We start from the raw sequence: 16,625 nt of genomic DNA on the forward strand, positions 1-16,625 counted from the left end.
TACTAACAATCAACAAAATTTAACATCAGAAACAATTAAAATTAATTGTAACCAAAGTATATCTACCAAAGTAAAGTGATTTAAATTGTGTACATTTTGAAGATGTCAAATTTGTATCTTTGCTACATATTATCGTTAATTGTTCTGATCTCATGTGATGTTAACACAACAATTAAGGAAAATGAAGAGATTAATGATAATTTAAATTACTACGAATACACAAAACCATTGACCATTGGTAATTATACTTGTTACGATTATGTTTACAACAATCGACCTCGCCGATCGTTCATCGGATTTAATTCTGACCGGACAATTAAAGAAAACAATAATTACACCATTCAAATGGGTGTCGCCTATCGAAACTCACCTTACCGGTCATCCAGTAAACAGGAAATGGTCAAGTTTCATGGGGACATTAATATCGGCGGTTTATTTCCTATGCACGACTCAGGAGATGAGCAGCATCTCTGTGGGTCAATCAAGGAGGGCAAAGGTATCCAAAGGATGGAGGCCATGTTGTTTGCCGTCGACATGATCAACGGGGACGATAAATTATTACCTAATTTAACTTTAGGTAAATATAATTGATTAATTACCCGAAGTTTTTTTCTCAATAGTCAATCAGCGATTCAATTGCTTTCAAATAATAGAATTCAATTCGGAAAATTGTTACGATTTGGTACTTTTGACCTTTTCGATATTATTTTATTTCGATAACATTTATCGATAAAAGTAACGAACTTGAACTTTATGTTAGGATATCACGACATTTTGTTCTCGATAAGAATAACATTGAATTATCTTCTTGTTTCGTTTAGAACTTAGAATTTCAGATTTTCCCGATAAACAAAAAGAAGGGAAAATAATGTTGAAGATTTTTTTTTCGATAAAAATTCTCAAGATGAACAGAATCGAGAATATCAAATAATATTTATATTCTTGGGTTTGAAAGTTTCTCTTCATCTTCACAGAACTTTTCATTCCTTCAAATAACTTTGTTATATTGACTCAATTTCTATCTTATCATAATTAAGTTGATTCTCGAAATGTTTGTTATAATACTTATCTTCCAAAAAGAATCATCTTCAATTCTTATCCATCGATTGATAGAAAATTAATCTCCAAGTGATTAGCATTTTATTAAATCTCAACAATCAAATGAAATGATTAACAATCTCTTATTGAGAAAATCGCTTCTATTATACCATCAGAATTACATATAGAGTGATGGAAGGAAAAAGTTTGGAAAATTTTTTCTTCGAAAAATAAAATACACATAAGTTATATTAAGAGCTATTCCTTGTTCTGGAATCATTTCATTGATATTTTTCATACTGACCTTTTATCGAATAATAGAATATTTTTTCCAATTCTCGAATTTCCTGTCAAAAATTCAACCTCGAACAAGGAAAAGTTACTTTTTTTCCCTTCAGTTCTCAAAGTGGACATTCGTTGAGAGATGAAAATTATCAATGATACATCACCAAAAGAATCAGAAATCATCATGTTAACCAAAATAATCTATCAAATTCGAACATAATGAGTTTCTGATTCCATGATAAACTTGAGAAACCACAGAGAAGTAGAAATGGAATCAAATGACAAGAAAAAAAAACGATAAGTTCTAATGAAATATTCTCTAAACAATGTTCGCCATGAATAGTGAATCATTTGGAATTGAATTTGATTCAGTGACAATATTTACCTGTGTGTCTTTGTATTTGTTGAAATGATCACAATGATGATTCAATTTGGATAAATGTTACAATCTTCAAGTTTGCGGACAATCAATTTGATTGAAATGATAATATGATGATCATGAAGAGGGAAGATGAAGATGTAAAAAAACATAGAAAAATCCAGGTAACAATTTCATCTTCATCCTTCCACTTCCACTTCCCACTTCCCACCTTCTACCTTATCCTTATCATCCTTTGACTTTTTAATTCTGTTACTCAGTAACTTCAACTACTCTCACAGTTTGATCACAAAATTGAATTTCCAGTTCACTTGATCGAGAAGCCATTATATTAGATTGAAGACGAAAAAAAAAAGTTCAGAACTTTTCCTCGAACTTGGGTTTTGTTTTTCTCTTTCTTGTGTATCTCTACAATTCCTCATCTTTTTTTTTTCTTATCTTTCTCATTCTTTTCTAACTCTTACAAAAACTACTTGTTATCATCTTCATCCTCATCTTCATCATTTTCATCATCCGCATCATTTCAATGTAACTTTTCAAGAGAGACAATCTTCAATTTCCTATTTAGACAATAATTCATCTTGATTCTGAATCTTTTTCCAATTTTTTCACATTAAATTCTGATTCTAATATCAAAATTTTCCATTCATATTCTTTAATTGTATCATTGAGCTATTCACCTAATTTTAGTCAATTAAATTGCAGACAATTTATTGATTATCAGTCCGAAAATTGTATTAGTGGTTGATTAATTCACTTGATTACATAATCATGATGATAGAAACGATTGAGAAATCATTTAAAAGTAATTGAAACATGATATTCACACCAATTTTGTAATAATAATATGAAATGTCAACACATTTCAATAGCCTCAGGGGAATTTGAATATCATCAACATCAATGATGAGCAACATGTTTTTATTATCATTGGATTTCAATTTTTTCTCATGATATAATTCAGCTTCCAAATAAACAAGATAATCAATTCTGCTAATTCACTGATTTACAATCAAATTTGAAACAGAGTTTAATGTCCAGTGTGCTAATGAATCAATATTGACCATGAGAGGCAATTTTTACACTTGTGATTATTATTCAGTTTGGATTGTATTTTCTCATTAGTAAATTAACTTCTATTTGTATTCAGTTGATTGATTGTTGGCAAACAATTGATTCAAATCGCCTTTCAGTGTAAATCATTGTGGTAACTGTTTACTTAAATTGGTTCATTAACAATTAACAACATTTTCTATTATTTATCATTTTTGATTGTTCCAAATTTACAACTCAATTACATTTTCATCATTATGTAAGTCAATGTTTCCAATGAATATGATATAACATTAATTTCATGATTGAATGAATTTAAGTTACTGATTACAATTAAGATGTCTCATTTGAAGGTTTATGCTAATTGAAAAACAATCAAAAAAAAAAGCTTGATTAGAAGGTGAAATCAGTGAATATATTATAATCACTAATCAAGAATAATGAATTAATCATGTTAGTTGATTGTTGCGGATTAAAAATTGTCTCTTGCTTTTTGTAATATAATGATAATAATTATATACAATGAGTTGATTAATTGTCTTTGATTGTCAGTTAGCAAAGTAATTATGTTAGTTAATCATATGCTAATAATGTTCATCAATCAATTAATAACTTTTTCCAATCTAATACATTAGTGATTCAGGTAAGCGAAAGTTTTCAAACAAGATAGAGTCAAAGTGATGAGGATTCTAATTGTAATATGAAACAATCAACGATATCGAAGACAATTAAATCAGAAACGATTCTAATTCTGTCATTTTTGTATTCAAACAATTGAATCTTTTCAACGAACTTCGTTTCAAAAAGTTTCATCAACTTTTCATTTCAATTCCCATTTCGACAGTTCTGGACTTGAGATATTCACCAAACTATTAATGATGATTGAAATAATGGTTATATCAAATTGATAGATTACTTAAAATTGTCAACAATCAATTGATTGTATTTCAAGTGATTATAAATTAAGTCAACTGTTCAATACACTTAAATATGCAACTACTAATGAGAGAGTCCAGAATTAATAATAATAAACCCGATTAACTGATTTAATCAAACTTAAATGGTTCAAATGTGATTAAATGTAAATTAGTTTCATATTGTATCATATTGTATGTGTCATAAACAATGGAAATAATATTAAATCAATTGAGTTACTAAAGTGAATTGATTAAAACAAAAGGGTAACCCAGTTTATCCTCATCCTCATCTTCAACTAAACATATTACTCAATTAATGGTTAAGTATCATCTCAATTTGCTTTCAGCTCAAAGTAAAAACTAATATTTAAACTAATACAAAATGAACAGTTCATTGAAATGTGATTAACTTAATTAGCATCAACTGATGATTAATTCAGCTGTTTATAAACAATTGATGATAAAATAATCAAAATGTTCAGTGTTTACAATTAACACATTCATTTGTTGTTATTATCATAAATGTATCATCAACAAATTATGTAAATTGTATGTGAATAAGTTGATTGGGAATGAAAAAAAAATACAAAAACTTCAACAAGTTCAACTACAACATGATCAGAACTGAATAGTTCATTGAATGTAATTATATTCAGTAGTAAGATTAAACTAATATTAATATGAATTTGTACTGAAATTCAATGAAATTCAATTGTTTAAATTTAGACAATTGAATTTCTCTCTATTTAAACAGAAACTTAATGAGCCAAACAAATATAATATTACATATATATGTGAGTTGATATGATAAACATGATGATGAAACTTTGTCTTGAAACTTATGATATAAGTTCAATATTGTCTAAGAGATTAAGATTATAAAATTGAGGTTGAAATGAGAAGATGAGAAACAAAATATAAATCAGTTTGTATTATTATCAGTGTAATAGTTTGTTATTGTTGCCTGATGGGGACCAATCAATTTCATGGTTGATGATTTATGGTGAGTACTGGTAACATGGGAATATATATATAGAGAGAGGAGATAAATATTGAAAAGAGAGACTGAATTTAGACTGATGAGAGAGAGGAAGATAAATAGAGAGATAGCAAGAGAGTGGACCTGGAAAACCACAGGATCATTGAGTCTTTAATACCTGGTGATGGTGGAAAATAAAGTTTACCTGATTGAAAGAAATGATAACTTGGAGCAATATACTCTGAGATTATTTCCTGGAGTGATCAGGAAGATGAAGAGCATGGGAGTTGAGCCGAGAGAGAGAGAGAGAGAAAATGGAGAAAGTTCTGAAAAATAGATATGAACATGAGGATGAAGAATAAGAATAAGGAAAAAGGTAAAGGTGGATAAGATTTTATTGATCTCGAACACTTTTTTTTAACAGAAAAGTCTATTAGTAAACTCATCATAATCATTAACTGAAATGATAAATGAATCAGACAATCAGATGATTACAGGTAAAAAGGATCATGATATTAGTGTGAAAAATTTTCACCATGATAATTGATAAAAGATTTTAACATGTTGAAGATAATATTTTATATATTAAATGAAACTTTCCACTCCCAATTATTATCATTATAAAGATAACTTTTTCCATTCCAGAATCAAATATTCAGTTCTCCATATCTATGAAATATGAAATCTCTTTAGCATGATAAGTATTGTCATGATAAAGATTAGTTGAGAATCTGAATAATCTTTTAGACTTAAATTTGAATGATAATCATGATGAGAAACTCAATCAATGTGATAACCTTTGCCATTCAGATCCTAATTGTGAATCTATTATCATAATAATCAATGGTGATCATTTTAATCATCATATTGATATAAAAATAACAATAACAAAAAAAAGAGAGGGTATTAGTATTTGATATTAATTCAGACTCAGCAATATTTTCATGATATTATACACATGTGATAGGTGGAGGTGAAAGAATAGGAATAGAAAGAAAGAGAAAAAAAAAGTTTCTACTTCTATTTTTACTCAGAACTTTTCTATCATCATGAAAGAATATACAGAATTGTAAGGAAAGAGAAGAGAATGAAAATTTTTCTTCCCCTCATCATAATTCAATCAAAAATTGATAACAAATAACAAAATTCTGATTCCATTGGTATATTATCCCCACCTTCCCTGAATTTCATCAGTCAATTTCACCGAGAAAAAAATCATATTTCCGATTGCAAGCTGAGTTGTCGAACTCAATTCAATTAGAACTTTTTTTTTCTCTCTCTCGCTATTCGAGAAGAATGAGAAAAAAAAAGATTCCCAAGACAAACTAAAAGTGATTATTTGTTTTTCCATCACGATAATCATGATAATAGTTCAGTCAACATGAGAGATAACATGATAATAGATGTTGATAAAACTGTCAGAATTTATGATTACAATTCTGTGTTCAGGTTTATAAGGCAGAGACTGAACTTTTTTTTAATCAAATAACAATGATAAAAGTAAATTGGACAACATTTAACACAAATAATCATCCTTGTTGACAGTAAAAGTTATCATCTTATCATCATCATCATGAATTATCATCAAGATTAAAAAAAACCTTTGTCTTCATCATTTTTACCTTAAAATTTACCTGAATTTATGTGTCGAGTATATTATTTTTTTCTCGTTACCATCTCAACTTTTGAACATTTCAAGAACTTTTTTTCACCACCATCACCACCATCGTCATCACCCTGAAGATGATTATCTTTCATCATTCAAATTGTGAACAGAAAATTAATATATTCATATGAATCATACAGGGTATGCGCATAGATATTAATGTTAATCATGGTTAGATTGAGATGTTAATTATTACCAATTTGATGTGACAATTTTGTCCTTTTCATTCAACCAATTTGACAAGTTCAATAGCTTTAACTGGGTTAATCATTTAAATTGTTTACTCCAACTGATTTAATTGCTTTTTCCATTTTAATTTATTTGAATTTGATTGTTGATTTAAGCTTAATTTTTTTCTCATTGCAATCCCCTTATTATATAATATTTACCTCGATGATTATTATGATTAAAAAGCAAACCAATTTTCACAGTTTTGTCAAAGCAAAAAAAAAAGATGAAAGAAAATTTTTCGCAAAATTTGAATGACTAAACTTTTGCCGCGTTTTTTTTTCGTTTTCAAGATGATTAACTGATTGTTTCTAATTGTGTAGGTGTTCACATTTTAGATACCTGTTCACGAGATACTTATGCCTTAGAACAGACAATGGAGTTTGTTAAATCATCATTAACTACGGTTGATCATACACTCGATGATTATCAATGTGATGATGGTTCATCACCTCATCTTTTGGCCTCCGATCCTGTTGTTGGTGTTATCGGAGCGGCATCAAGCTCAGTATCGGTTATGGTAGCAAATATTTTACGTCTTTTCCAGGTAAGTTTTAGATTGATGATGGATTTATCTTAATTAATCTTAATCAATTGTATCGAAATTAGATTCCTCAGATTAGTTATGCTTCAACAAGTGTCGAGTTAAGTGATAAGAGTCGATTTGGTTTCTTTTCTCGAGTTGTTCCTCCCGATAGTTTCCAGGCTCAGGTGATGGTGGACATCGTGAAACTGTTCAAATGGACTTATGTGTCCACCATTGCGGAAGAGGGTGAATATGGTGAACGTGGGATAGAATATTTTAAATATCTTGCCGCGAAAGAGAAAATTTGTATCGCTGAAGGCGTGAAAATTGGACGGAATGCTAAACCCGAAGATTTTATTAGAATAATTAATAAACTTTATACCAAATCAAATGCTCGAGGTGTAGTACTTTTTGTCGATGAGGATAACTGTCGAAAGTTACTAAATGCTTCCCAAGTGACCGGAAAAGTGGGCCACTTTGCTTGGCTTGGAAGTGACTCTTGGGGCCGTAAATTGTATCCAGTTAAAGGTCAAGAAGATTCGGCAGTCGGAGCGATTACAATATTACCGAAAAGAAACTCGTTACCAGGTAGAAAAACTAATTTGTTCTCTTATTGTTTTTCATTTCTTTTTTTCTGAAATGAAAAATCGTTTTCCTAATTACTCATTTTTCCTCCTATAACTGAATTTAGTTGAGATTAAATTGTTAAATTCGAATTTATGTCTGATTGAGTGAGAGAAATATAATTCTTATTCTTTATTCGATGTGTCAACTTTTCTTATATCGAAATGAAAAGAGTAAGAGAGATATTCAATTGATATTCGATGTTCTTGAAAAAGTTCTTCAAGTCAATTGAACTTTCGTTTCCTTCTTGTTTAATTTCCAATCACTGAATGAATGTAACACAAAATGAGAGAGAGAGAGAAAGAAAAAGATAAATGATGAAAGAATTTTTTATTCTTTTATCATCATCTCATAGTCTCAGACGATGGTCATCATCATCATCATCATTTTCGAACTCAACAAATAGAAATATTCGATTGATTAAAAATTCTGATATAAAAGTTCTATTCGATTAAATCTTCAATCTCTCTCTCTATGTTACTTTTCATTTCTGCTCATCATCCATAGACTTATCTTCATCTTTATTATCATATTAAATTCTGAGGCAGAAATAAGAGGAAATAAAAAAAGAAAAACTGAAAAACGAGAACGAAAAAAAACTCGAAACTTTAATAAAAAAACAAATTCGAAGAGTTCTAATATATGATAGTAGGACAGAAAAACTTTTCGACCAAACAAATATGAGAAAAGAAAGAAATAGAAACAGTTTATCATCATCATCCTCCATGATGATGATCATCATCATCCCTTTTAAATTTAAAACACACACACAAATATATGAAACTGTCATCAATACTCAATCAATAATAATGAAAACTAATAATGATCATGACATTGATCAATTTATTGTTTACCGTTTGAATTGATGTTAAGAAACTGTAAAGGTAAAAATTACCCGAGGCAATGGTGACACAAACTTTGCCGCAAATATTGATAATAGATGAGGAAAGAAAATTTCAAAATCCATTGAATCATCAACATGATGATGATGATGATCAACAGCAACAACAATTCCAACATGAAGTATCAAGAAACACTCAAAATCATCATTATTAATAATAATTCATCAGTTAAAGTATTCGAGACAAGAACGAGAAAAAAGTTCTAAATACTTTGTATAAGTTTTTTTTCTCGTTTATTTCTTTATGGAGAGGAAATTGATTCCAGGAAATAAGTTTCATGAGGAAGACGAAGATGATCATCATGATGATAATTAGAATTGGAGTTAATATTGGATTGAGTAGATATTTTTTTCTCGATTTTTACTTCTTGTTGTTATATAATTGAGTTGATTGTTGATAGTAAATTGCTTTTGATAGCTTCAACTATCATCATGGTGAATTCTGAGCTTACTTCTTGAATAAGATTCCAAGTTATTGAGATAAGTTCAATTTGATTAAGGTAACAAACATAAGAATTGACCAGTTCTATGGAGACAAATATTACAAATTGTCTATTCCTTTTTGATTATGATGAACATGATGATGATCATCATCATGAACCTCATTATATTTCATTTCTTGTCTTCATCTTATCCATTCAAATAAAAGTTAATCTCACTTGGAGGAGGTAAAAAGGTTCATGATAAACAATCAGGAGATGATGTTGATCAAGTCGATGATGATGATGATGATACTAAGGAAATCGGAAGGAAATGATAACATGAATGCTGAATACAAGATGAAATAACTCTGATGATGATAAGATAATAATAGAATCAAAATATTATATAATAAGAATGAAAAAAAACTCCATTGGTCAAGTAATAAAAAAAACGATGACCAAATATACAGAATTACAACTAATTAACTGACCAATAAAATCAAAGTTAATTACTGATTATTAGATTTCAGTGGAAATTTTCATAATAATATTTTATGTACAGAAAACATAAAGAATGATAAAGTTTTTAATCATCCTGAACAATTAACTCGTATGAAAATGTTAATTTTATATTATCATAACAGCTGATTAAATTTACCTTCTTATTAATCAAAATCTGATTATTGTATATAGTTATTTATAAATTGTTCAGGTATATATTTGTGTACATATAACCTGAAATTGTCAGAAAAAAGGTTGATGATTAACTAATCACAATTTAAGACTACTCTTTAAGCTATTACTGAGTTTCATTGATGCATCAAATTTAGTTATCATGAAAAAAAAGTTATAACTTAAAGATATTAAGGTTTATATGGTTTCCATGAATCTACTTTCACCTTCACTCACCCTGTTCATCCTTTATTATCATCATTATCATCTTCATCATCATCATTGTATTAATAATTTTACCTCTTCCCACCCACTCTTAGTTAATCTGATGATAACAATGATGATTATTACACAATGCACCTAAAAGGTTTCATGAAAGATGAGGAAGAAAAAAATGAAAAGGATGAAGATGAAGATGATGCTGATGATGATAAAGATGAGAGAGTGAGAGAGAGAGAGAAAGTGAAGAGTATCTTTGTCAGCATTTTTGACTAATAATAAGACTTTGAGCTCTATCCCGTTGGATGAATTAATAGGATGAGAATATAATAATAATAATGGAAGGTAAAGAAAAAAAAAAGTTCTGATAACATGGAATCAGAATTGGAATCAGATTACCATGCAAGTGAAACAGAACAATTTAATCTTTCCTTTTTTTCGCTTAGATTGTTGAACTATTCATTATTCTGATTATCAGGTCAATCTCAAGTTTATTATCAATTGTTAATTGTTTATCATTAAGGTAACTTGGTAATTGTTATCAATGAATAGCGTAACAATCAGTCAATTGTTGCCCTCGAATCTTTTATTATTAAAATGGTTCATCGTTTTTGTTTTTATTTATTTCAATCAGAAAATTTCAACGATCGATCCTAATTATCATTTGATCAACTATTTTACAATATAATCATCAATACTGAGTGTGAGTGATAGTTTTAATTACCATCTAATTGCGACAATTAAAAAGTTAAAATTGTCTATTCATGTTATTAGAAAAAAAACAAAAAGTTCTGAAAACAAATTCTCAATTCTTTAGTTATTATCTTGATATTCTTGTTATTATCATGATAATTTTTTTCTCACTTCTTTGTCTTATCATGACATTGATATGATAATCATGTTTCCCTTGATGCTGATATTAATTATATTTCATCGGGAGAATTGAAAAGTTATCTTAATAAAGAGTAACTATCTCTGTTTACAAAGATTCTGATTCATGATGAAATTCATCCGATAATCAGATTGTAATTACTGTTGTTATTTTCCTTTCAGATTTTGATCAATATTTTAAACAATTAAATCCACTAACCAATAAACGGAACCCTTGGTTTAAACCTTTCTGGGAGCAGCACTTTAATTGTTATTTAACTCCCACCATGGATTCAGCCACTTCCACCACCAGTGACTATTCAACTTCATCCAATGGTGGTAAATCCCCTGAAGCAATTAACTTGAAATCATTGGGGCAAAAAAAGTGTACAGGTAAATATTATATTGGTATAAAAAACTTTAATCACAATCGTTTATCATTTATATTCATATTAATCAAGTTACATTCATATTATATAAACCAGTAAAAATAACATGATAACTGAATCATTATCAAGTAAACGACAATAATGATAAACTTGAAATTACCTCCGGGCAATTAGATTATAACTGAACCAGGAAATCAGAGGATGTGGGTGGTAAGACTCCTCTTCATGTAATCCATTTACAGAAAAAGGAAAAGTTCTGATTATTTTTCATGTGAATGTTTTTCTTTTCTTACATTCTCTTTGGAGGACATGATGAATCTCAGAACTTATTCAGTTGTAAACTTATTTCTAATTCGAGATCATAAACGTACTTGCATATTCTCGGTGTGTATATATGTATATCAACACGTGAGGTTCATTCCAAATTCTGATTATCAACTTATTCTAATTCATGAGTAATCTTAATATACATGAGATTGTGATAAATTTTTTTCGAAATTCTCTCTCCATAATATCCAGGTAAAGAAATTCTGGTCAAATATGAACAGGAAGGTTTAGTTCCGTTCGTTGTTGATGCAGTTTATGCCATGGCTCATGCGATTCATAATCTATTAGCTGACCGATGCCGTCCAAAGGTCAAAACTGATCAAACTTATTTCGATTCAAATTTAACCAAAAACAACAACAACAATCACGATTTCTGGTCACCATCGAACCCATGTATACGTGAACCCATCAAAGGACAAGAACTTTTATCCTACATAAGAAAAGTTTCTTTCCCTAGTAAGTTCAACTGAATCAGGATTAATCCCCACTAATCAAATCACGATGATAATTGTGTTTTTTTAGCCCAAATCAAACAGTAAAATAATCCAACAGTATAATTGTTATGAAAAAAAAAAGTTTCAATCAATATGATAAATAAAACTAATGATACAATTGTCCGATTATAATATTTATCTTGGACTTGTGAACTTGATAACTACTCATCTCCATGAATTCATGATAACAATATGAGAAAATCCTTGTGAATGTGAATAAATAATTATCTTGTAAATCGATTACTTTACTTTTCCATCCCTTCTTCCTGTATGTTGGTCAACAAGAAACTTGAGAAGGTCAAGAAGTTAATCTTTCATCATTTACTTATTATTATCCCTGTTAAATTTGATTGTTATTCAAGATGTTATATTATTCTGATCATCATCCTCATCATCTTCATATTTATCATGATTATCATCCTTCCAACAATCACCAGTAATAGTATACATCCAACAAAATATATATATTTCTCTATGTAAATAATACTAAGGATGCAAAAAAAAAAGTTCTGGTCAAGTTTACTTTTTTTTTTGTTCTGACCAAGAGTATTCATCATTATCCATTCATCTTCAACTGGTTTATTGTTAATCAACAATTTAGATGACAGAAACAGATATTACTGATTATCAGCGATTGATTAGTATTAATATGTAATACTAAAAGATATATTAGAACTTTTTCTCACCCCCTTCCCTCTTCAAATATCATGTTCGAGAAAAATATATTTCTGACCAACTATCCAATGGTCAAGTTTATGTCTCTATGAGATATAGCAAAATGATGGTGATGATAAGTGGCTCTTATCAAGAAAAACTAAGTAACAATTAAGGTTCAAAGTGAATCAGTTGATTAATTTAATCAACATTTGAAATACTATTAATACATTATATCAACTTTAATATCAATTGATTAACTTTTTCTTTTCCTTTCGACCATTGGTCAAGTAAAGATGACCAATATAATACTTTTATCAACACCAAGAAGAAGATGAAGAAAATAATTTATAAAGAATTGATTAATTTGAAATATAGCTCATTAACACTTAATTGTTTTCTTTATTAATCTGATCACAAATTTTCTCATTGATTACAATCAACTATTAGGTTTACAAGGTATGACAGTTAAATTTAACAAGGATGGAGATGCTCCTGGTCGATATGATATTTTTCAATATCAGAAAATTAAGGAATCAACTTTAATTTCTGTTAATCAATCTGTTGACAATTCGACCAATTTAAATTACAGTCCACCCGAATATGATTACATTAGAATTGGTAATTGGGAAAGTGATGTAACGTAAGTTAACTTTGTGGATATTGGTTGATTGTCCGGTTAATTGTTTGGGTATTTTTTATGTTCCATATTTTAACAGGTTAGTGTTTAATTTAAGTCAATTGGATTGGCCTAATTTTGGTTTAAATCAAAATGAAAGTTACTCGGAAATACCGAGTTCAGTTTGTTCCCGGGACTGTGATCGTGGTCAATTCCGTCAGGTTCATGAGGGTCAACCCTGTTGTTGGCATTGTTCATATTGTGGCGAGAATGAAAAGATTTACAATCTTACTGATTGTGTCTCTTGTCCGATTGGTTATGTACCCGATGAATTCAAGGAAACTTGTCATAAACTACCACTCGAATACATGAGATGGAATTCACCTTGGACAATTCTTCCGGCCGTTTTTGCGTCTCTCGGGATCGTTTCCACTGTATTTACCTTTATGACGTTCATAAGGTTTAATGAGACGCCGGTTATTATGGCCTCTGGCCGTGAACTTTGTTATATTTTACTTTTGGGTTTAATGGTTTGTTACATTGTCTCCCTGCTCATTTTATCGAAACCCACTTTATTAACCTGTACCGTGGTTAGAATTGGCCTTTGTTTAGGCCTTTGTATATGTTATTCTGCAATTCTAACCAAAACTAACCGAATCTCACGAATTTTCAATCGTGGCGTTAAAAATGGACTGAAACGACCTTCCTACACTTCACCAAAGTCTCAAGTAATCATTTGTACTTGTCTAGTTTCCGTTCAATTGGTTTTCGTTGTGGCCTGGCTTATACGTGATCCACCTTCCGTTAAAGAGGTGATACAAAAATTGGGCTCACGAACTGTTGCCGTACTTCAATGTGGCATCTCAGCGACTGCAACGGCCATCTCACTAATCTACAACATGTTACTCATCCTTTTATGTACAATGTACGCATTTAAGACTCGAAAGATTCCCGACAACTTCAACGAGGCCAAATACATAGTTTTCACAATGTACAGCACTTGCATCGTCTGGTTGGCTTTTATCCCGATCTATTTTGGGACCAATAACGATTTCAAGGTAAATCCAAACTTTCCCAATTCTATAAATATCTCGAACAGAAACAAAAAATTGATCGAAACAAAAAATTTTATTCTAATAAGTTTGTATATTATAATAATCTAAATAACATGTTACTCAAATTCAATGAGAGAGTAAAATTTTCTGCAAGCTTGCATTTCTAACATGAGATGAGATTCATGATCATCATGAGCATCATGTTATCTGATGAACCATCTGATTGAACAATTTGTTGTTTTTTCCAAGTAATCATGTGAATCTTACATATATGTTCATGCATCGATAGGATCACAGGGTGAAATAAATAACAACAACAACAACCTTCAAGTTTATCCTTGTAAAAAATGAATAAATGAAATCTGAATGATGAACCAGAAGCAAAGATTATCTTTCCGCATCCTTTTATTTTTTTTGGTACTTTCCCAATATTTCAAGACCTGAGATTATGATGAGCATGATAAGTTATCAAAATTGATCAACTGTAAATAAAAGGTTTGATAGTTTATCGTATGAGTATTTTACTCTGAGTGTGCAAAGTTTAATTCTGTTCAGATGAGATTCTAATAGTTCATTGATTCATATGAAAAGTGATTAAATTGTTGTATCAATTGAGAAAATTGTATCGTAATATTAATTCAAAAACCAATTAACGTATCGATATCTAATCAAAAGCTAATCTCAGATTCAATAGTCAACAATAATAGTAAATGATGAAAGTTAAATTGAAACTTTAATTCATCAATAACAACAAATGTCGTTGGTTGATTTGAATTTGTTTATCAAAAGTTTTATTATAATCAAACAGAAAGTTTTATCTTGATAATATCAGATTGATTGTTAACCTTGAAGTGATTACAAGTGATTACTTTTGATTTAATTGTTTTCATTGGTGATTATTATCTAGATTCAACTTGCTAGTTTATCAACATGCATATCAATCAGTGCTGCAGTTAACATCGGATGCCTTTTTATACCAAAGCTTTACATTTGTCTCTTTCAACCTTATAAGAACACCCGACACACCGGAGTTCAGGTGAGAATCGATAAAAAATCTGAATCAATTTTTCATTGAACTTTTGTAACTTTTGAAACTTTTTGAAACTTTTTGTTACCTTTGTCTTTAGGCTTCTGGTGGTGTTGGTACTTTCACCTCGAATTCAACCTCGAATGCCCTTCGTTTTGCTCGGCCTACAAGTTCCGGTGGGTGTGCAGCGGCCATTGCTGCCGCTACTCAGGCCATTTCGGCTCATCAATCAGCACCTACAATAGTTTTACCAGAAGCCTCTTCCGGTGACCTGAAGACCACATCAACTACCAATGGTGAATGGACATCACCAAGTCCTGAAGATGAGCAAAATAGCGCAATTTAATTGTTATCATCAACAATTAACCATTAATTTGATTGCATAATGCAAATCACTAAGTCTTTCAAAATCCATTCCATTAATTGTCACCATCATCATCAACAATTAAACTATCAGCTCTCGATCTCTAACTATCAACAATTTAAATCTGTAAATGTAAATCTGGTTAACAAATCACAATTTAACCTCATCAATTTTAATTGTTACTCAGTTTTCCTCCTCCAACTCTGTTATCATTGTTGTTTTTATACTTTCTCTTAAACAATTAACTGTTATTACCCCACAATTTAAAACTAAAATCAATTTAAATGCTCAAAAAATTAATAAACAATCAATGTCATCAACTTTTTTTCCACTTTCATTACAATTTACTAATCACAATCTAATCTGAACAAGTCATTTCCTTTTTCTTGTAAAACAAAAAAGTATTAACATCATCATCGTTAATTATCAGATTAATCATTTTAACTAATCAATTATTAATTATCAGCATGTAATTAAAAGTTAAACATATATTTCAAGAGCAAATCAAGTTAATTATATATATAAAATGATAAAATTAGTGTATAAATTAAATTAAATATAATATATCCTAATCATGATGACGACAATCAAATTAATCGTAACTTTAATTTTGAGACATTAAAAAGTTCAATTAAACCACAATTTCAATACTAAATGAAAACAATTAACACACTAAATTAGCAACTACTAACATAATAGTAATCATGATGATGATCATTGAATTGATCACGTTTTAGTGAAAGCAATTAAGTATCAATACTAAATCAACAACAATTATTACCACAGTATTTTGTGTGTTAATTGTTTTAATATCCCGAGAGTGGGTTACCAATCATATTGATTATTAACGATTAATTATTTAGGATAATGCGGAAAGATTAATTTACTAATCATACGGAAGAAGAAGGTTATTGATT

General features: G+C 29.5%; 1 protein-coding gene across 1 annotated transcript; it reads left to right on the forward strand.

The window, feature by feature from the left end:
* Positions 1-102: 102 nt before the first annotated feature.
* Positions 103-16,028, forward strand: LOC128387419 (metabotropic glutamate receptor 8-like). Its single transcript, XM_053346610.1, has 9 exons — positions 103-577; positions 6,869-7,092; positions 7,155-7,659; positions 10,963-11,172; positions 11,688-11,951; positions 13,094-13,286; positions 13,363-14,320; positions 15,225-15,353; positions 15,445-16,028. The coding sequence occupies exons 1-9, from the start codon at positions 103-105 to the stop codon at positions 15,688-15,690; spliced, it is 3,204 nt and encodes a 1,067-aa protein (XP_053202585.1). The 3' UTR covers positions 15,691-16,028.
* Positions 16,029-16,625: the final 597 nt, after the last annotated feature.

This window comes from Panonychus citri, unplaced genomic scaffold, assembly GCF_014898815.1.
Source record: "Panonychus citri isolate SS breed McGregor unplaced genomic scaffold, ASM1489881v1 Contig00090, whole genome shotgun sequence".
Lineage (NCBI taxonomy): Eukaryota > Metazoa > Arthropoda > Arachnida > Trombidiformes > Tetranychidae > Panonychus > Panonychus citri.

What these genes read in the sequence shown, in the direction of transcription:
- LOC128387419 (XM_053346610.1), top strand. Translation starts at nt 103, where the DNA reads ATGTCAAATTTGTATCTTTGCTACATATTATCGTTAATTGTTCTGATC. An exon ending in ATTACCTAATTTAACTTTAG is followed by an intron (nt 578 to 6,868) that starts GTAAATATAATT and finishes CTAATTGTGTAG; the next exon opens with GTGTTCACATTTTAGATACC. An exon ending in ATATTTTACGTCTTTTCCAG is followed by an intron (nt 7,093 to 7,154) that starts GTAAGTTTTAGA and finishes TATCGAAATTAG; the next exon opens with ATTCCTCAGATTAGTTATGC.